This window comes from Vanellus vanellus (genome assembly GCF_965231255.1).
Source record: "Vanellus vanellus genome assembly, chromosome: 5".
In the NCBI taxonomy this organism is placed as follows: domain Eukaryota; kingdom Metazoa; phylum Chordata; class Aves; order Charadriiformes; family Charadriidae; genus Vanellus; species Vanellus vanellus.
Window position 1 is genome coordinate 52,904,292 of NC_138910.1, and position 22,694 is coordinate 52,926,985.

The 22,694-nt window shown below is 40.7% G+C and overlaps 3 protein-coding genes across 3 annotated transcripts in view; 2 read left to right on the plus strand and 1 right to left on the minus strand.

The window, feature by feature from the left end:
* The first annotated feature begins 10,564 nt into the window (after positions 1–10,564).
* On the plus strand, positions 10,565–14,103 carry LOC309673023 (14 kDa phosphohistidine phosphatase-like). The gene is made up of 3 exons (XM_082484710.1): positions 10,565–10,793; positions 11,315–11,439; positions 13,908–14,103. Exons 1-3 carry the CDS (start codon positions 10,664–10,666, stop codon positions 13,998–14,000), a joined length of 348 nt encoding a protein of 115 aa, XP_082340836.1. The 5' UTR covers positions 10,565–10,663; the 3' UTR covers positions 14,001–14,103.
* Positions 14,104–18,001: 3,898 nt separating this feature from the next.
* On the minus strand, positions 18,002–20,361 carry METTL18 (methyltransferase 18, RPL3 N3(tau)-histidine). Its single transcript, XM_082484700.1, has 2 exons — positions 20,305–20,361; positions 18,002–19,918 (listed from the first exon to the last, which is right to left on the minus strand). Exon 2 carries the CDS (start codon positions 19,728–19,730, stop codon positions 18,669–18,671), a length of 1,062 nt encoding a protein of 353 aa, XP_082340826.1. The 5' UTR covers positions 19,731–19,918; positions 20,305–20,361; the 3' UTR covers positions 18,002–18,668.
* Positions 20,362–20,598: 237 nt separating this feature from the next.
* Positions 20,599–22,694, plus strand: part of FIRRM (FIGNL1 interacting regulator of recombination and mitosis) — an 18,523-nt gene continuing 16,427 nt past the window's right edge. The window contains exons 1-3 of the mRNA XM_082484712.1: positions 20,599–20,634; positions 21,216–21,255; positions 21,963–22,051. Coding sequence (XP_082340838.1) covers positions 21,986–22,051 — 66 coding nt within the window. The 5' untranslated portion in view covers positions 20,599–20,634; positions 21,216–21,255; positions 21,963–21,985. The remainder of the gene's footprint in view (positions 20,635–21,215; positions 21,256–21,962; positions 22,052–22,694) is intronic.

The window sequence follows — 22,694 nt, forward strand, 5'->3', positions numbered from 1 at the left end:
TCCCATGGCAAAGAGCTGTAAAACTACTTGAAATTTTGAAGTCATGGAAAAAACTCCAGCTTCACCCACAGTAACACTCGGCAGAAGAGGAAGAAACAGAGCTTTAGCCAGCCTTGAGGGGAAAAGGAGTTCTGGTGCCAGTAGTGAAGGTGTTTCCTGTTTGGAGAAGAGCTCAAAACACTAATTCTTTAAAAATTCAGAGACAAAAGGTCTAAGGCACAAGTTTTCCCCGAGGTCTAGATGGGAAGAAAAGATAATTTCCAAAAACATACTCATCCCTTGGCTTTGGTGTCTCATTAAGTGTGAATAAGGTAGGCAATATCATTGCTACAAAGAAGCTGGAATTTCTCAGGCTGCCTAAGACAGTCTCCACTCTGTCTGGAGTGAAACCCCAGGAGCCAGAAAATCTTATCTCCACTTCTTATTTCGGGAACTCTCTGATGTGACTCATACTGCTCAATTTCCTCCAAACAGGCAAAAATACACATTCAAGAATCTAACCTGAGGCCAGGGACCACTTGCACTGGCAAGGTGTGATTCAGTGCATTGAAACATGAAACAGAACAAAGGAGCAGAAGAAAACTCACACCTTGAGTTAAGATAAAAGCAGGGCTGGTTTTAACATCATGCATACTTGGCTGTCTACAGTTGCAGGTGGAGCTGATCCCATGCAGAACTTGATTATTTCTAATTCTACTGTTGGAAATTATGGAAGAGAAGCTCTTGAAGCCTCGCCACCCTTCATGCACATGTAAGAAAGAATAACTATATAACCCATGCATAGACTAAGCCCTGTTGATTTTACTGCCCAGGACTGTTCCATAGTCCCATATTCCCAGCAGGCAAGATGTCCCAGGTGTGACACTGATGGAGATGCTGGCTCTGAGGAAGAGAACAGTTACAGCTTTTGGCAAATGAGAGGAGTGAGAGGAAGTTTCAGGATTAGGAGATTAAGTAGGTAGTTTGTTCTGTGAAAGTGGTCATCATGAGAAATGTTGGGGTTTTTTTTTTGTTTTTCAATTTTTTTGCATAGCTACTGCCCAGCTCTGTTCCCAGAACACACTGTTATGACTTATTGGATAGCATGTGAACTAACCATAGCACTGGAGTGCTGACATGACCTTCCATTCTCCATTTGCAGTATTATGAGGGACAGACTACACAAATGATGAAGAGGGCTGTAGCTTCACTTCCTTACTAATACATTGCAACATTAGTTTATGAACTCCAAACTTCAGCTCTGCTCTATTCAGTGCTTAAGTCAGTTTCAAGTACATTTTTATACATTGTTGGACACAGTATTTAATGTGTTTGAGTCCATAGCTAAAGCAATGTTCAACAACAATTTAATCATTAAATACAGCACCTTATAACTTCAATGTTGTAATTTCTCACATTTGTCCATAAGTTTTCAGCCCAAACTGCCCACCCCAGGAGCTGTACTGCTCTAGGAAGAAATGTCTGCTAAGCAAGCTTCAGAGAAGGCCAGTACAGGTATTTTAGTCCTTAATTGTTGTTACTGGGAAACAAGCAGTAAATAAGCTCTCCAAGTGTTATCTGCAGCAGATCATAAACCAGAGCACCACATTTTTGAAGGATCTAGAAGTTTTGTATCATGCACCTAAAAGGTGCTTTGGGTGATTCTGACCTCTGTATTTAAAGACAAGCCCCAGAGACTGTCATCACTGACTGATAATATTTATGAAACCAAGAAGCGGAAAGGTCCACCACCAAAGTTACTGGCATGCTGTAGAATGAGATCTTACCACTTGGTATCTGACATCTTCAAAGCAGAAGACCAAAGTACAAGGAACAACTGCACAACACCAACAAGTAAAACCTGACACATGAACAGCTGGCAAAGGCATATCATTCATGCTACTCATGACTTTTCTCTGTCAGTAGACAATGGCAGAACAGAAGTTCTTCAATTAAGTACTCTTTCAGGAGCATTCTAGCCACTCCACCACAAGTTTGCCACAACCATAACACCCATGAATTATTCCAAGAAAGAAGTTTATTTCCATCAGCGGGAAAAGTAATTGCTTTTTAGAATAGGCATGCTTAACATAAGATCATTAGTGGAGGGTACTTCAATTGATACACATAGTAGTTGATTCAACAATAAAGAAATTCATCACTAGCATTGAAAGCAATGGCATTAAATTGCTCAGTTTTACCATTTCCCTGACCAAAAACAGCACCACAAGGCTTTTTAAAGTTCCAGTTAACTGGTGTCAAGGTCATTAGGACTTTCCTTATTTCCTGGGCCTGAAAACAATGCTTTAACTTTCCAGTGAATATTTTGCTCTTATGCCACTTCTGGACTTCTTGACTCATCAGGAAGGCTGAGTCTGTCACCTACCCTGAAATAGCTGCACTTTCATATTTGTGCCTAAAAAGCAATCCACAAAGTAATTTTTCTCAAATGCAAAGCATGTACCCCTCTACCTGTTGATAACCCTTCACCAAAAGGGTTGTCAAGTACTGGAACAGGCTGCCCAGGGAAGCGGTTGAGTCACCATCCCTAGAGGTATTTAAAAGACAAGCAGACATGGCATTTAGGGACATGGTTTAGTGGTGGCCTTGGTAGTGTTAGGTTAATGGTCGGACTTAATAATCTTAAAGGTTTTTTCCAACCTAAATGATTGATTCTGTGATTCTATATTTATCCTTCCTGGTGCATATTAGTTGCGTTTTTCCCTCTCATTTTTCAATAGGCATTTACTCATTTTTTGTAGTCACGCACGATTGCAATCAGTAGAAGAGTCTGTTTATTTAGACCACAGAAGCCATCATCAGCAAAGATTACTTTCATAATAGGTATTGGATCAGCAGGAAGTGAAGGGATTGTCATTTATCATCTATAAAATAATACTGGGCCTGCATACAACATTCTTATTTGAAGCAGTTAAGAGTTCAGTTTATTTGTACTTCTAAGCAACAAAATCCCCGTGATGGGGGTGGTATATAAACCACAAAGTAGAAGCTACCCTACCATCAAAACAGAATGAAAGATCCAGATTTATGCCTACCTGAAGTAAATTAGGAGTGCGGTTGCTCTGTACTCTCTAAAGTCAAAGACAGAAAAAGGTTTATCTAAAGGTTAAGTCAAAAGAGATCCATTCTCTCTCTATTAACAAAAATGAGAGCAAATACATTTGCTTAGATGCTTAAAGCAATGAGAAAAGAATTCAGAACAAAATTGACAGTATTGTAATTTTTCATCTCTTATTCAAGTTGTGCCATTAGCTCCTACATAAACAAAATAAGAGTTAAACCACCAATTCTATGGGTTTGCTTCTACCCTCTCAGGCAGAATTCAACTTTCTTCCCCTGAAATAAATGGTGTAGATGCCTTTTAAAGGCATTTCCCTCACTTACTAGGGTATGTGATTTAGTAACATGGAATAACAAGAATACATTCCTATGTATACCAAACACTGCTCCCTGACCTTGGCACTCACTGAATGCCAGCATTTGGGAAAGCAGCTCTTGATTCTTTTGCTCTGCATGTAATGTCCCTTCTCTCAGAGCAGAATTATTGCTGTAGCTAAACCAGCCCACAAGCACAAGTATTAGTAGATCACCACAAGAAATAAAAATTATCTACTTTCTTCCTTCCATCTATATTTGGAATTCTGCAAGAAAGACTTCATATAATTATATTCCCCATCCATCTTTTCTTCTTCATTCTGATTTTTACCTAGGGAACTTCACTCCCAACACTGTGACTAAGGAGGGACATGCAGTTTCCTCATCTCTCTGCTCCATGAATGCAAATGCATCTTGAAGAAAAGCAGCTGCAGCTGAAAGGCCCTGATAGGATGTCAAAGATCCCACAGAAATTAACTGTGATCAATTAAACAACTCATTCACACTGTTCATCTCTACAGACCATAAAGTAACAGCTGGGACTCTGGAATCATCACCTGCACACCATGCTTTTGTCATGCCCCCAACATATGCTGTAAAGCATGGATGCTAAGGGCAGGGAAGGACAGCTGAAGGACAGCAGGGCCCAGCAAACTGGTTTCACTGACCAAGGGGATTCTACAGTGGGAAGCATGTGTTCAGTACTTCCAAGCAGGTTAGACAAGCAATCCTGTGTCAGGCAGGTGACATTCATGGTCATTAAGGAGGAGAGCTAGGAGAATAACACTTCCTAGTAGGAAATCCTAGACTGTCCAAACAGAAGAAACATTACATGAAGTCCCCTCTAAAGAAATACCTTCCCAGGTGCATATTAGAAACTTGTGTTCCAGTCTGGCGAAGAGGAAGCAGCTAAGAAGGATCAGAAAGGATGTGATGGGCTCTTTGTAAGTATCAGGAAAGTAAAGAAGGTGATCAGAAGTTTTCTGTATATAAAGGGATAAAGTTGGTACAAAAAAAACAAATGGATACAAACCACCTGTGAGTAAACATAGACTGGAAATTAGGAGGGAGCTTCTAGCCAGCAGAGCAATGAGGTTATAAAACAGCCTTCTATGAGTAGGACAACAAAAATCTTGATTTTCATGCAGATCTTGTTCAATTTCTGAAAGGGATCATATGAGGGCATTATTCATGCCAGCAAGGTATAAAGGACCCAGAAGATCTCCTTTACACTCCTGCATGCTGAAAGCTGGCTTGGATTCTTAACCTTCAGTATACAAACCAAGCCTCTGGCTTCTGAACTGACTATACATACACAGATCCAAAAGATGTGAATACCAAGACAGATAATGTTATTATTCTGCATTTGTTCCATCTTCATTGCTAATTTGAGGAGCTGCTAACCAACAGTTGTTGAAGAAAAATCTTAATTCAAAGCCTGTTAAAATGAGTGGGCCAAGCAGCAGAGCAGACCTGTGATCTTTGATATCCACCATAGTCATAATTTACAACCGTGTATTTCACTTGCATCAGTGTATTAGGCATTCTTCTGCCCAATTTAAGGGTATAGGCTCACTCTGGGATAAAAAAACATTGCAAGTACAGCCTAAAGTTACCCTTCATTTTATTTTCTCTCTTGTGTAAGAGTAACATTCAATGGAAATTACCTACTTCAAAATTCTTCTCTTAATATTTTCCTGTAATACAACAATGGGCCAACTATATCCTTACACTTTGTGCCCTCCTGTCAAAGAACTCAATAAAAGGAAAAATTTATAAAGCTGGAGTTCAAACCAATTGTTTCCCTTTTCCTGACGCTGGTAACGTGGATTGGCGTAATGGCTTGAGAGAATCCCATGGTGAGCTTCACTTAGGCACAACGTATATTTGACACATTTGCATAATGCTAATATTCCTTTTCTAGTCACTTGCTGTTCAGCAAAATAAAAATTAGGATGTTTTGACATTAAGATACTCCTGGTTCACAGGTTTTTTTCCTATTCTCAAATGAAATGTTACGTTTGATCTTCAATTGCAATCCAGTTTCTTCCTTTTTAAGTTGTCATGCAAGTTAACCAGTATAGTCTGGGCACTGAAAGCAAGCTAGAAATAGCAGGTCTGAGACCTGCACTGTAAACTGATCCTGAGTTTTGGCATGATAAGTCAGTCAGATCTAAACTCTGTGTTTCTGCAGCTAGATGACTTGGGCTACCTGAACTTGTTCAATTACAACTGGCTTTGATATTTCCACATACAGCTGCAGTACAACCTCACCTTCTCTTCCCCATCCCTCATTTAAATCCAAATTGGTAAAACAAGTGACAATTGTCAATAGTCGATAACAATTTTTCAAAAACTCAACTCAAGGTCAAATTAGTTTTTAACTAAAGATCAGAAAATCTCATAAGCCATCATGCACAAGGGTTAACTCATTTGAGCTTTCAACCCTGGATTTTTCAGGAATCCCTCTTGTTACCGAGTTACTCAGACAGGGAAGCCAGTGTGTTTTCTTTGTAACCAACAGCTACTGCGTACTAAACTTTGCCACTTAGTGGCTTTAGCTGAAGGTTGTAAAACAGAACACAATGCAGAGGAAAGGAGTAATTTCAGATACTCAACCTATCTGAATGTTGCAGTGTCAGTCAAAATGTAATTTAATCTCAGCTGGACTCCTGACATTCAGCCCAGGAGAGGAGTTGAAATGCTCTACCTAGCGCTTTGCCTTAATTTTATAAGTAGGTTAATGACTCAAATCTGATTGAAAAATACTGTTACTGACTACACAGAATTGACCTGGAGAAATGGGGGGAGAAGCTATGAACCTTCTGTCTGCAAGGATTCTCATTTATGAAGATCTAATCTTTGCATGCATGAAAACATTTAAGTGGGAAGTCCATTTACACATTCATAAGCACACACACCTAAAGTTAAAAAAAAAAACAAAACAAAACAAAACACCAACCCAACCAAACTGCTTTTCACTGTTTTTTCACTAATCTTAGCATTTGAATTTCATAGAATAGCCCATGCTGGGAGGGACCTCAAAAGATCACATGGTCCAACCTTTTGTGGGAAAGAGAGCCTAGGTGAGATGATCTAGCACCCTGTCCAATCACATCTTGAGAACCTCCAGTGATTTGCCCTTCTTTGTACATGCACAGCTTTTCCAGTGATATTTAAAGGGAAGGCTAGTAAGACACTCAACCTTTCTGCTTTTATGGCAAAGATTTTAGGAATCCAGTTAGCAGATGGGAGTGCTACAACAAGGACTCACAGCAAGAAGAGAAGGGAAAGAGACAGGTGAAACACAAGAAAAGGGTAACTGGGCAGAACTGCTCTGGAAATCCTTAATAAGATACAACACCCACCTTACTCTGCTAGCATCTATGCCTCAGGAACTCTTAGGGACCTACCACTTGCTGTAATGACAATATTGTATCTGTTTTATTGCAGATATTCCACACTTGTTTTAGCTGGACTGCCACTACAGAGGAAGAAAATGCAGCTGCATTTATATTACCCATCTGTGCTTTGCTCACAACACATTCAAACTACTAATTTGATTATTTTATTTTTTTTTAGCATACCTTTAGCACATTCTTTTGCTGTTAGGTTTGATACTGGCACATAACCGGATTCCCTAAACTATATTCAGAATCTGTATCTGTTGAAAAACTAATCATGTAACAATCCATGTACTTAAAGCCACAGTTTCTATCTTTTTTCAGAAGAAAACCCTAATCTGAATTGTAGTTTGAGCTACTGAGTGGTATAAAGCTAGAGGATATAAAGACTTAAGATAAAGTAGCTGCATTTTGATATGTCAAGCTACTGCTTACATCTAGTAAACACTCCAGAGCTAATTTGTAAGGGCACTCACTCACAAGTAGAAACCTCCTCCAATATTATTTGAAGACAGTTTGTCCACCTCAGTAGCCACAAAAAAATGACACTCTGGGAAAAAGATTCAAAAAGAATGCTCAGTATCCATACACACTTCCTGAACAGAGCAATTTTTCTTGGGGGGTGGGGACACATAATAGGGAAGAAAAATGTTTCTATCAATTTACTATAGCAAGATACAAATACGGCCTCAATGCCACCACAAAGTCCAGTAGAAATGAAGTTAAGTGGGCAACAAGAATAGATTTGTCTCCTATCAGCAGTTTTCATCACCCAAATATTTCACTCAATACACAGGAACCCCATTCCCTCAGCAGAAACACTCACAGTGTCTCTGTTCCCCACCTATTTTCATCAAACCCATAAGAATATAGTAACACTGATCTCTATCATGATCTCAAATTCAGGCTACATTTATTAACACTTTCAAGAGCTATTAAGCAGAAAAAGTGTAGTCACAAGACCCTCTCATAAGGGATGCAATAGAGAACACAAGGCTATTATCTGCTTTATCCCTCTCAAGACACTCAGAAAGTATTTTTAGAAGGTAAAAGCATGACAGATACCATGAGATCTCATACCTCTATGAAAATGAACTGGGATAGCTACAACAGTTACACCCAACTATCACACCATCACGTGAACCACAGTTTTTGTTGCTTCTTTTTAATCTGATTGCTGGAATATGTGGAGAAGTTTGACCAAGTTCAGATGCACCACCTCAAACAGTAACTTGGTTGAGGTATCCCAGATTCAGCCTAACAACAGCCTAACCACACATTCTGTTACACCAACAAACAAATGCTGATACACCAACATATAATCCACTGCAACATACCTTGCAATATTGGCACAACCCAATCTAGTGTAAGGATAGGTGAATTTTACAAGGCCATGTGGATTAAAACAATCTGATGATAGGAAAGGCATAAACAACAATACTGCAACTTTATAGTCATTTGGGTCCAGTCCAAAGTCTGCAAACCGTAATGGAAAACAAGCCCCATATGTAACATAGAAGAGAAAAAAAATGCTGTCAACACTTACCCTTATGGTCTGGCTACAACTGCTCAAGAAAAATACCTACTATTGTGTCTTAATCATCATTGCATTGGTTCACTGTTACCTAATTTGAGATATTTACAACACTTTTCTTCAGAACAATGTTTTTTAGGATATCATTGTGAAGAGACAATATGTCACTTAGCTAAATAAATTTTTTAAACCTTAATTTTTCAGAAAATAGTGCCAAACTCACTGGCACAGTTAGATATGACTAATTCCGTTACAAAAGGAAAGTCCCTCCATGCAGTTTTATAGGAGGCAGGCTGTCTGGTTTGAGACCCCTGCTGCCCCATGCCATCCTCTTCAGACCCCTGAGGCCCTCAAAGTGACGCACTAACAATTACTGCCAAAAGCAGGGGATTTCTGTCTTCGGCCTAAAAGCCAACAGGAAGCTCCTGTACCTCAATATGGCATAGGAAACTACTTTTGGATAAGGTGGGTGCTTGGGAAGTCTAAAGCATTACAAAGAACAGGACAAAGTTCTGCTTTGCCTATTGCTAAGTCACAAGCTTATTTGCTCAAACTCACGTCAGGTCAAGCCAGATACCTGCTCTCTGTGTGGAAGACAAATTCCTTTAAAGTTTAGCTTCTATCTGAGATATGCCATAAGTATTTCCGTTGCCATCCTTGTCCTGGCTCATCAGTGCTACCATTGTTTGCTGTTAGTTCCTTCCGTGCATCGTAACTGAAATGGGGCAATAAAGTTTCCCATAGCTATAGTCAAACAACAGGCTTCTATGCTCAAGGGAACAAAGTATCCTATTCCAGTTAAAAATAAAAAGACAAGGTTCATTCAAACAAGCAAGTTCTATGAAACCTTCTTAATACTAAAGCTTCAAGAAAAGATCAATAAGAGTATCAGATACTAGGCTAAATTAATAGACAAAATGATCAAAGAATAAGCTATATATGCAAAAGCTACCAAAACAAAAATAGACCTTCTAGATTGCTTGAAAGAACTAACACTACATAATCCTACAGGCCTTTACTACTAAACTGAACAAAGCAACCACCTCAACCCCACAAAACTCTCCCAGCCTTGTGATCCTAAAGGGTACCATACCCAGACACAGATTTTTTCACTTTCCCTGCCTGCCTTGGCAAATCCAAAACAGCTGAGATGGTAGGCTTGGTTTCTGCTTAAAGCCCTTTTCAACTCTTCATCTCCTAAGATACAGCTAACAAGGATTTGTCTTACATTGCTAGGGCTCTGGTCATTTTTCTCACAGTGCTGTTGCTACTCTGTGCTCTAAAAGGTATCTAAAATAATAAAATATTAGATTTATTAGCACATAGGACAGCTAATAAAGTAGCTTAGTAAACAAATTTAATTATGAAGTAATAAATCACAAAACAAAATCTAAGAAAGAAATTACATATATATAAGTACCTCTACTGTATTTTTATGACATGTACTCTTCTGTTTTACTGATGTTTTTCATGCACTACATCTTAGTTTATATAGCACACTGTCTATATTCAAGCACTGTTTTTACAGTAGAGTTGGAGAAATCCATGTCAACAATGATTTACTGTTTGTATGTATTAACAGAATAGTTTGGTTGAAAGTGACCTATAACATCACACTTAAAAGATGTGGCTATGTTGAAACTAATTTGTGGAAGTATTCTGAAACTTTAAAAAAAAAAAACTTCTAGTCTTTAAAATGTGAATATTCTCGCTTTTTGGAGTAAGCATTTGATACGAGCCCATGCTCTTACTTCAGCACTGCAAGGAAACGATTCTTTTTCCTCCAGTAAGCATCACAGATTCAATCTTTAGTGAATTGGTGTATCTTATTCATTCTAGACATGATGAATGTGTGTGGAGCTTGCCTAACTCATCACGTGGAACCCACAAAACAAGGCGAACAGGAGGTAAATTTATCTCTCTTATTTAGTACCTGTAAAATGTATAGAATGTATAAAACGTACAGAATGCTGAGGTATTAAGCTACCTGCCTCTCCACGACCCTCTCTCCCCCCCCTCCCCGGTATAAAGGCCTTGCCCGGTAACGGACCCGTGATGGCGGCTGCCCGCCGCAAGGCCGCAGCTCTGGTAGCCGCGGGGGAGAGGCGGCACGGCAGCTGAGGAAGGGGCGCACGGACACCCCTGAGGCCTCGACGGGCAACCTGCAGGAGTCGCGCACGCCTTCACCGTGCCGGCCCCTCGCAGCCCGCCGGGCAGCCCGCCCGCCTCACGACGAACGGCAGAGCGGCGGCGACAGCGGCTGCCCCTCCCCCCCGCCCCCCGCGAGTGGCGGCTTCCCGCCTGCGCGCGGGGCAGCGGCGCGGTCACCTCACGGGCTGGCGGCGCCGCCATGGCGGCGGTGAGGGCCGTAGAAATCGACCCCGAGGGGACGTTCAAGTACATCCTGGTGCGCCTGCAGCGCCCGGGCGGCGAGGAGCAGCGGGACATCGTCCGCGGCACCAAGGAGGCCGAATTCCACAGTGGGTGATAGGCCGGGGGGCGTGCGGGCGGGGGGGCGTGCAGCGACCGTTAGCGGCCCCCCTCCCACCCCACCCCTTCCCGGCAGCGTCCCTCAGGTGCGGGACGTGGCCGCCGGTTCCCAAGCGAAGCTGAGGTGGCGGTGGCGGCGGCGGCGGCGGCGGCGGCGGGGTGGGGGGGAAAGCCGCCGACCAGCGGTGGCTGGTGTCAGCAGGCATAGCTCAGAAGTCCCATTTTTCCCCTTTTTGGGTGCCTCGCGTGACCATGAAAAGCGAGGTCAGTATCTCTCGGGTGCCGTTTCCAAACCTAATAAACCTCATTTAGGAGGACGAGATATGTTAACTAAGTAAAAAACTGACATAGAGGACCTTAATTATAGCTTTCCTATGTCTATCAAGAGAAACTTCCCTCTCTTGCAGGTGAAAGGGAACTGGAGGAAAATGAGTGGAAAATAGCTGAAGAGTTCTAGAGTATTTGATGCCTAGTGTGTATTCTAATGGCTCTCACCATTCTTCTTGTGCAGATCACATATTTGAAAAAGTAAATCCTGAAATGGAAAAGCTGGGATATGAGTGCAAGTGCCTTGGAGGAGGGAAAATTGATCATAATAGCAAAGACAAGAAAATTAGGGTGTTTGGGCTCTCTACAGTAAGTGCATCTCTTGTATTCCTTTAAAGCATTTCGTCTGTGATGTTCTGGGAATTTTGTTTTATAGTATGGCTTTCAGCAGTTTGAATCACAGTGTAAACATTAACAGGAAAACTTGCCTGGCTCACTTGTGAGATAGATTAGAAAAGCACTGTTTTTAAGGGCAGAAGACCAAAGCAAAAATAATAGATAACTTAATTCTGAGTAATATCTTGATTATAACTTAATGCTGACTAATATCAGCATTAAGTTATAATCAAGACTAAAGTCTTGACTAGTGTCTCTTGACTCAGAATCTGTTAATCTTATTGCTAGAGCAGGAATAACCCATTTGTTGCCCCTGGGTCTGGATCCAGCTGTTGCGTGATTTTTATTTGCCAATAAAAATGATGATTGGTAGTTGACCAGCTAAATTGTGAATGTTGTTCCATATATGTGTTGAGTGAGAAGAGTATACCCAGTTTAGCTGTGGTGAATTTTTAGTAGGTAAAGATGTAGTTTCACATAAATGAATTTTGTGGGAATAAAAGTAACTTCTGAGAGTGTGAAAACTAGACCATTTTGTCACCTGTTAGTGTTCTGTGTAAGTTCGATTTCTTTATGAAAGACTCATTAAGTGGTAATGATTTTTTGAATTTAGGAAACATGCTGTAATCCGTTTCTAGTGTTGCTCGGTGATGAAGTGTAGCTACTTCCATAGTAGTACTGTGAGTAAAGATACTAGGTTTCTAATGTAGACAAGAACAAAATTCTGTTAATTGAATTTTTTATAGAATGTGATGGTTACTTCAAATCTGCTTACCTTAACTGGATGATCAGTGAAGGTTTGGGCCTTGAATGTGTTAAGCATTTTTAAATGTTAGTACTGCTTTTGTTCCAAGATGACTCTTGCTACCTGGAATCACATGAAAAAAAGAACTCTTTAGGATTTTTCTGGGGTGGGAAGGCAGAGTATAATACTTATTCTAAAGTCTTGTGCCCATCATAACTGCATTTTTACATGAGACTTGACACCTCTTAGTTCAGCTGCCAGTTTAGTGTTAGATGCAGCAATCAAGTCTTGCTCTTGTAAAACAATGTCTATGGAATATACCTGGTTTCTCTGCTTTTGGTACCTTGATGCTGACAGATGAGCATTATGTGAAAAGCAGAGTTTTATTACTGTGAGGGCTTCTGTCAGGCAGAGACCTTGGAAGTTTAGAAGATCTCAGCAGCAGGTCAGAAGTTAGTATATTAGTTACATTGGTTTAATGTTTTTCTTTAGTTGGAGATTTGTTGTCAGACTCTGAAACCACTATCTTGGTCTTTTATGAAAACCAGAGAAGAAGTCATTGACTTCTTTTGAAGTAGGTGCTGTGCTATTATTTGCAGAGCTGGATGGGGTCTTCAAAATGCAAGAGTGATCTGTAGGTCTGTTGCTTTACAGCTGACAGTATAAACCTGCTGTATTTCTGACACAACTGGTATTTTTGAAAAGTTTGCCTTTTATAATGCATCAATAACTTTAACCTGTGTAGTTTAAATGCTGGTTTACTTAAGCTGTTCCTCTTTGGCAGAGTCAGTGATGAATAAGAGTACATGTTTTGATAATGCAATCTTGAGCTCTTTTCAACCTTCCAAGTTAAATGTTTCACATGAAATATTACTGGAAAAAGAAAGTAACCTGCAAATCACAGGTTTTTATCAGAAGATTGCACTGTTGTGCACTAAAAGCTTTTTAACAGGGAAAAAATTGTAGTTCTGAAATAAGAAATCAAGAGAAGTCATGTAAGACAATAATGGAAAGGCACCTTCTACCACAACTCTCTTAAATTTCAGTGAAAGAGTAACACTGTGATCACTGATTTAAATGAGGGTCAAAAATCAGATGGGTCATCTGACCTTGCCTTAGTTTGGAGTTGCAGTGGCTGAAGATCACAGATATTTAAAATTCTGCCATTACCAGCTAAGGCAAGATTGCAAATAAAATAAAAAAATGAAGACTGATTTCTTCAGTGGCTAGAATAGTACTCAAATGTTCACATGTGCGGCTTCTTACTCCCTTTTCCTTCAGCTGAGTCCAATCAGTTGTTTTTATGCTCATACATTCAAGTGGGTCCATGCAATCTCTGTGGTTTTAAAGAACATTCAATAAATATAGTAGCTGAGGGGTTGGGAACACTTTAAAACAAGCTTTCTGCTGGAGAAATCATGATGTGAAAAATGCATCCTCTATTACTTGAGACTGCTTGACCTTATCTCATCTATTTTCTGCAAATCAGGGTGGGGGGAATTGGAGAGGACAATAGAAAAATAAAACCTGATACTGCAAGAATAACTCTTCAGAACCTATATTTGTAAACCTAGATTTGTATGTGAAGTACTAGAAGTATCAAATCATAACTGCATAATTTATGTTGACAATAACTCAATGGTTCTGTGGACTTACTTTCTGCGTGTGTCTAATAAGCACTTGTTCTTTCTTGCAGGGCTATGGAAAAGCAGATCATTCAGTAACTGTAGAGATACTGAAAAAAGTGTATACAGATTATGAAATTACATGGTCAGATGACAAGAAATAAATCAACTACTTATGAGCACAACAAGCAGTTCAAAACTGGTAACTCTGTGAGCTGTACTTTGATAAATAAAATTGAATGTGTCTTCTATGTATGTTACCATAAATCTGGAGTTACTGGACTCTGCTGTAATTTGTAAGACTGTTAGTAACCCCTAGATATATGTTGTTTTTCAGAACATTCCTTTGTGCAGAATCTGCAGTTCTAAGCCTTTTCCCTGCTTCCTCTTGTCATGCCATCGAATTAAATGCTCCCACATCATCTTACCTCCAGTTTGTTTTCATCCAATCCTGTCTCACTGACATATTATAGGATACATAAGGATTTTGCCATCGGCTTAAACACCACAGGACCAAACCTGTTCCCTGATCTTTTGACTGCAGTAATTTCTATTATTTCCTTTATTTTCTGTTGCTCTTTAGGATTTACAACTTTCTGGCCCACATTTACAAAAACCGGGGAGGAGGATTGACTGTTACAGTTCTTTACAAATGATCTAAATCTTTGATTTACTCCACAGTTTTGAAAATTCAATGTTTGTGTTCCACACAAGTAAGCATCAAGATCTTATGTGTTCTTGAGAGATCCTTCCCTATAGCAGACTGATGGCAATGCCAAATTCTGACAATACTTGTTTCATTCTAATTCCCCTGTACTACTTTTATTCCCCATGAGTATAATGATGATTTTTCCTTTATTTTATAGCAATAATTACCCTATAGTTTTACCTCCCAGCCAGACCCAGTACGCTTAGGCAGTGTCTGAATTAACTCACAGCACCTGCTTCCTCCTGTTGTGGCATGATGTTGCCCTTCACTTGTTGTGAAGTTACTTTCTACAATTTTCACTTCTTTATTTCCTGCCAGTCTTCTCTTGGATACTGTTGTGGATTTCAAGGGAGCACCTTTTGTTCTTATGCTTATGTTGTTAACTTGTGGTCTTCAAGAGGTATTAGTATATAAATCCTGGTTCTTCCTTTGCTGCACTTACCTACCAGTATCTGGTGGTATCTAGTGTCTTTTTCTTTTGAATGTGCATGTGACTCTTAAAAGTACAAACTATGACATTTGAGAGGCTTTAGTCCAGTTTCCATCAAAAAAAAATCCTGCTATTGCTGCCTTATACTAATTATCCATCTTATGTCACCTTTCTGTATCTTTGTTTTGATTGGTTGGGCAGAGTGGAATTTCCTCTTCTGGTCCTCAAACCTTTCAGTCCATTCCTCATTAGAAGAGTTCTGGGTATCTCCATCCCAATCTCCATCACCTGGGAGCAGGATCTTGAACCTGGTGCTGTGGGTCTCTTGGTTGGCACCTGCTTCCCCCTAGATGCAGGCTGGACTTTCCCCTCCAGTGCCTCTGTGAGCTTTTGCATCTGCTGTTTGTGCTTCTCTTTATGCTCTTGTACAATAGTCATCTGGCTGCACCACTTGAAATGCCGTGATAACATTGATTACAGGTTTGATTTTTTTCTTAACAAGATTTTGATTTTTGGCACATGATTAAATGCCTGTGTACCTAGTAACTAAGAATAGCATACAAGTCAATAATTTGCAAATTGGGCACTTCCCACTTCGATTTCCTCATGGGTTTTTTCCCCTAAGCTTTAGTAAAATGACATAACGGATGCCATTTAATTGGTGCCAGTACACAAAACTGATTTTTTTAATAGCCTCATTTCCCAAAACTAGCCAATAGTCCTTGAAAGGAAGTCATCGGTTAAGGCTAGCGCCTGTTAAAACAAACAAGCTTTTTAATTTAGTTTCCTGAGATGTTTTATGACTGAGGTTAATGTTTCTCTCCACAATACTTATGGGAAAGACATAATTAAGACCGGATTTCTTATTGTGATGACTTTCAAAAAGCGAGGGGATGGGGTGGGGGAAGAAAAGGGGTAATGATTTGGAATGAGCTAATAAATTGAGTTACCAGGTGATCCCTGCCTTTGTTTCTTCATACGAGAAACTGGGCCTGATGTAAGGGCTTATTGTGTCATCAAAAAAACCTGCCAAACTCTGAGGGACCTCTCAATTTTGTTATTTTTCTAGTGCAATGTCATTTGGGGAAATGCTAATTTCCCTAGCTATTATTAAGTAGTATGTACAAGTATTACACGTTGAGTGAAAGATTTTTATTCCAGATCACAAAGAGAAGCTGGTCACTAGGGTGGTGATGATCTGGCAGGTAGAGAAAGCCTTAATGTAGGTTAGGGAAATCAGTCTTTGATGTTGAAACACCAACAGAACAACAGCCTACAAAACTGAGTTCTGCTGCTTTTCAGCATGTATCTGCTGACTTTAAAGAACAGAACTCATCTGGAATTATGGACATCCCAATGCTAATTTTGCTGATTTCACCTGAGGAAAAACATCCTTTATTAATTTTCATCTGTAATTCTGAAATGGGAACTCAGTTATACTGTGTGGGGTTTCCTGTTTTGCAGGTGTGTAATCAGTCGGATTGTGGCTCTAGCAGTCTTCACTTCAAAGTCCTAAAAAATCTGATTCTGTATTTGCATGAAAACAGAGTTATGCTTGAGCAATTCAAGAATAAAATGAGGATGCTGAGCAAAGGAGTAGTATAGTAAACCCAAGACAGCGAGTTTGATCATGAAGTATTTTCAAGAGGAAGCATTATGGTAGAAGATTGTAAGTGCCACCTTTATTAATGAAAAAATACATGAGATCCTTGTTCTTAACTGTATTCATTGTCAACATTTCTTACTTCAGGTACCATTCTCTGAAACGGCACTAGACCTAGCAGGTGTAGAACAAGCTATCCAGTCACTATATGCAAGCCACGATTTGTCTTGCGACTGAGGTTTGAAAAATGGCAAGCAGTAGTCACTTTGTTTCCAACTTCCCAGTTTTAACAAAAAAGAGCTGTTAACAAGTACTTAATTGATCTGCCAAAGCTAAATCTTCCTTTTATTCCTCAATCTGTAGCCAGCAGTTGTCTGTCATCAGTAAGTCTCAGAGTTCACGTGCAAAAATTCCAGAGTGCAATCATGGCCATGGCACAACAACAAAAGAGTAGTTTCTGAAGCATCCCTTTAAAATAGTCTACTTAAAATTGTTTTTGAAACAACAGTAGTTGTTAAGGCTCTCTTGTAAAGTACAGGAAATCCTCTATTCCTCTATGACTATTGTAATAGCAATGTGGTCAAAACAGGAATCTTGCAGTCAACTTGCATAGCCTTCATTGACGGGAACTTTATGCAATAGTCATTTAGGTCACCGCTGTAGTAAGTTTCTTTCCATCCCCTCAGACTATTGTCCTTTCTCCCCTACATTGAGTATCCTCACATCCAGTTTACTGCTGTGGTTGACTGTCTCTAGGTTTATGTTTCTCCAAGGGCACCCAATAAAGCCCTGCATGATGATAAGTGGTAGCTTTGATGTACCTAGTAGAGTTGTGTAATAGCTTTTTTTTTTTTTGTCTACTTATAGTTAAGACAAAAAGTGCAATGGATTTTTGTGGTTTTTAGTGGTGTGAATTGGTGGTGGTACCAAGCACTCGGGACCAGGTGTTGTAGTTCTTAGGGTTGGTTTGCATTTTTGGTAAGCAACATCAGCAACATCACCATCTTCAGCCTAGGGCACAGGAGTGACCTGTACACAGGCTTTTCTGAACACATGCTTCCCTGCCAAACTGCTGAAAAGATGGAAGAGGTGTGAGTGTTTAGTAGTATCCCCCAGCAAGTATTGAAAATGGTCGTAATGTATGAGCAGTTTTAACTTCTAGAAAAATCTTGAAAAACCAAAAAACAACCCCAAACCAAACTCAAAACAAGAACCAATCCAAACAAAACCAGTACAGTGCTGCAGTTGGCAATCTGCTGTAATAAGGCAGTTTATTTCCTTTCCCCCTTGTCACCTAAAGCTCAGTTCTGTCATCCTCCAGTTTCCTGGATTGCATTTGTAGGTTTTTTGGTTGTTTGTTTTAAGGAACTTCTCGTGTAGAGCCTTCTTTCAACTCGGGTTTTAAAACAGAAATCGGGTTTATTATTTCTAAAAACAGTATGGCTTTTTCCAATTACTCGCTGGAATTTTCTTGAGAGTGGTATGTCAAAATCTGAATGTGAAAATTCACAGACCGCAGTGGTAAATACTGCCAGGTACGCTTTTTCAAAGTCTTAAAGAAAAGTCATGTTGGCATTACATATGGAAACATTACAAAGATTGGTGAGATTGCTAACAGAATAGGACACAGGCGATAAATACAATCGCATCCCCCTCTGGTGGCAGAGCAGTGGAGCACACAGGGCCATTCTGAACATCTCTCTGCTGCAGCTGAACTGCAACCGGAGTTGGGAGCTCACCCCTTGGGAAGGAACCGCTTCCTGCACTGTGCAAGGATGCTGAATGATCTCCTGCTCCTGTGACACTGCCACAGAATGTGAGAGGGGACACTGGGGACAGCTTCATTTTTAAATACGTATAAATGACAATTAATTGGCATAAACAGGTGCTGGTTTAAGCAGAACTCAATTTTTCTATACAAAATCAGGAGTCCTTCGCCTCTAGTCAGACAGCAGAAGTTGTCAAACATTTCCGTAACCAGCATCCTTAATTTGTCAAACCAGAATAACTCAGCAGAGGAAAAAGCAGAGAGATAGGAGGATTAAAACATTTTGTCTTTAAGATATATTTGAAGGATCAGTGTTTGAATTTTAACTGGAATCTTTAAAGACCATTTCCATAATGCATCGCTGCAGTCCTTTATCAATGATTTTAACTATGCTGGTCCTAAACACCTTTCTCTCTTCAACAAATTTCTCAAAGAGGTAAATACCACCACCAACCCCAAAATAATGTGCTTTGCTTGCCAAATACACACGGCCGTTTTTATCCAAGAGCTGAGCTAGGATATCGTGCAGAGCACCATAGTAGTCAGGGTTATAGATAGTCTCAGATGTGAGAATTATGTCGTACTTTGAAAAGGTTTTGTTGCTGTTTAACAGCAGCTGGCTGACTTCAGACCACTCTCCAGAAAAGAATCTGCATTTGGTGAGCGCATCAGGTGAGCACTCTGCTTTCTTGGGCCTCTTCAAAGGAGGCGCACTCATTTTTCCCTCGTTTTCACTGCCCGTCCCACTGCCTTCATTTATACAGTTAGCCACGGCATTAGGCAAGGTTATTTCATCAATCACTGTGCTGTTGTAGTCCTGAAAGTGGACTTTTTCAGCTTTTCCCTTTAACGCAACGATTCCCAGCAATCCAGCCCCACAGCCAAGATCCAATACAGTCTTGTCGGTAAACTGTATTTCAGCCTCGGAAAAGTAGTCTATGAGATCGAAGGTGCATTCCCAGATTTTCAGTCCTCCCTCGTAGACTCCTGGGATGAGATCAGAGTGAGAAGAAACACTTTTAGACACAATGCCTTCTCCGTCAGCGCCATCCAAGCACATCATTTCCACTACAGACATGTTTACGTAATACAGGTCTAATACTCTTTCCATGACTTTATTTTCCAATGCTTTGTTGAGATCTTCAGGAATATCGTGCTCCTTGGCAGCTTTAAAGAGGAGCTTTTTCTTGGATGGCATCTCATCTCGCTGCTCATTGGTGCCCAGCCTTGGGCTGGAGCCTGCTACAGGATTCGCGGTTTGCTTGGTCTTTTCTGCTTGTTCCTGTGCGTGTTTTGGAGAGCAAAGCTGTAAGTCCGCCTTATCATGAGCATCTGATTCACTGTTCTCGTTTTCATCGATAGAAAAATTAAATCGGAAAGCCATTTTGAGGAATAAGTTAAAAAAAAAAAAAAAATCAGCTTAATTTATTAAAGCCAGAAACACTCATCTAAGAGCAATACTGATGCAGAGATATTTTTTTCTTCCTTTTTTTTTTTTTCGTAGAGATGGTTATGGGGATGAGTGCTTTGCAGGTAGAATATCAGGTGCTTTGACAATGAATCGGGTGAATTCTGGAAATAGAGTGAATAGTTTTGTGTCATTAGACTGCCAAATATTAGCACAAACAAACGGTCTAGTTGTACCACCCTGATTTTCCTTAAAAAACGTACATTTTCTAAACATTTAAATTTCCGAAAAGACAGTGTTACAAGCGACCGCATCTCTCACGTAATCCAGGTAACGGGGAAATTCAGAGAGCTGCTTATTCCCGTTAACACGTCACGTTTCTGACTTAGCGTTTCCAGCGACGCAAAAAAACAAAATCAAAAAACGCGCGCAGAGGCCGTTAAGGCCCGGCTTCCCTTCCCTGCACCCCGGCTGAAGCATGCACTCCGGGGCCCGGTTTACCCCCTCCCTCTCTCCCTTCCCCCCCCCCCCCGCCCCGTTGTGTCCGTACCGACTCCCGGTTGCCGTACGCGTCCGCCCTCCGCTTCTCCCACGTGGAGCGGCCGCCTCTTCCGCTTTGCGCTCGGCGCATGCGCGCCCGCGGTGAAAAAGGAGGGGCGGGGCGGCTGCGGCCGCAGCCGCCCCGCCCCTCCTTTTTCACCGCGGGCGCGGAGGCTGCTGGGATAGCGGAGGTAACTTTTTCCCGCCGTTGCCCGGCTTTGAGGTGAGGGGAGTTGGCGCCATGTCCCAAACAGATCCTGACCTGCTGTTGCAAGAGCTGGGAGGCTGGGACTGGGACCTCTGTCGTCGGGAGCTGCCAGCCGTCCTGCCCCGGCTCCTTATATCCTTCCGGGGGGCGGCGCGGCGGTTCGGCTGCTGGGGGGACTGTGGGGAGCCACCCCGAAATGGCGGGGGGTGTGTCTGTGTGTGTGTGGGGGGTGTTCATCCTTCAGCATTGCACAGTTCAAGCCAATCAATCCGTGTGAGGGAAAGTGGTGTGAGCTGTGTAAGGGGCTGACTCAGGACAGGAAAGCTGGGAGCTGGGTCTTTCACTGGAAATAAGTACAGCCCTTCGCTGGAATAAAAGATTCACGGTAGAAAATAGTGTGTGGTTCACTTAGTGCTGTAGATAGTGCTCTCCCTCCAGAAAAACCCCAACCCAACACCAACAACCAAGCAACATAACTCCCCCTCTACCCCCCAAAATCCCCCAAGACTTACTCTCCCAGTGCATTGCAGAAATACCTGTGTTTATCGTATGGGTACTGAGGTTTATCTGGCCACATTGGAGCATCCCCACCAATTTCATATGATGGATGAAGCGTATGCAGGACAGCGTGAGAGAAGCCACCGCGACTTCTGCAGGTGCTTTAAAGATAACCTTTATGGCAGAACGAGTTTGAGTTTCTTTAACGTTTTTACTCTCTGTATCAAGAGTCGGAAGACTGGACTGAGCATATTCGTAAGTAGTGACCAAGGAGTGCCTCTTCTTCCTCCAGATTGTTGTATTGCAATTGCATTACATTTCTGTGCTGCTTAAAAATACTTATGCTATAATGAGTGATTTTCATGGTCTTCCGCAGTCCTTCTGGACCTCACACATTACACGAATTGCATGTTGAATAAGCTTTATAAAAGCCCATAATGTAGCTATGCATATAAGGCTGCTTTTTCCTTTCCACTGCTTTTGATTTTTAGGTACTTGAAAGAAGGGTGCTTTTTATCTTGTGTTTTATTGTCTTTTGAGCCATTGTCTTACAGCTGGCAAAACTCACCTGGTAGTGATAAGAAAATGAGGCAGATATATAACTGTTTAGGAGTCTTGCTAATGTTCACTGTTAAGTTTATTAGTGCCAACAAGCACATTAAATATGTGACTATATGCAGTTTGGAATAACGAAAACTCTAGTTCCACGGGCAAATAATTTTACTCAGCTTTCAACTAAGTGCAGTCAGGTGTGGTGCTATTATGGATGGGTTTATGCATGTCGGAGCTGATATTGTTACTAGATTTGTCAGATAATGCTTATGTGGCAAATGTTATGTTGCCTCTCTCAAAATCAAATACCTGATCTGTTTCTGCTTGATGCAGTTCTTTGTTTCATCTGGTAGGTTGCTACATGTTTCTGATAATCACACATTGTTTTTCTGTAATGTTTTGCTTTGCAGGTGTTTTGAGGATTCTGACTGAAATGTTTTTGCCCCATATCAGCCTCACAGATTTAGAACAAACTTTTTTCTCAAAAGTATTACCTAAGGTATGACAGCTTCAATTAAATGTGGAATTTTCAGTCAGTCGAGTGCTAAAACCTGCTCAGAATGCAGTCATTCTTTTTTGAGGTCACACAATGTAATTATTGTTTTGGATACAAGACTTAATCAAAATATGACCCTTTAACAATTTTGTGTTGGGTTTTTTCTGTGATTGTTACTATGCTTTACGGGGGGGAGGATTGAACATACAATATTCTACTTTCTATATTCAGTAGTAGCATTGTTTTTTATTTCTTCTTGAGACTATTGGGCTTTTTATAAAATGACCAAGGTGAATTTTTATGTGAGGTGGCCTCTCAGAACAAATAAACTGAAGAACCCAACACTCGTATAACGAATAAATGTTGTGAAATTTGTGAATGATATAGTGAATAAACTTTTAGACCATAGTGGCCTAGCATAGGTTCTCTTTTTGATTAAGTGATGGAGAATTTTGTGCTGTAGTTGTATATAGATTCTTCAGTGCTTACATTTTAATTGAAGTGAAGCAGTGCCAAATTAGTAATTTAAGTTTCAGGCCTCATCTTGTATATTTTAAGAAGCCAGTAAAAATGGCCGTGATTTCCATTTTATGTCCTGTAGCAAATTCTGGAGATTTATAAGAAAAATGGCTCATAACAGGCATAT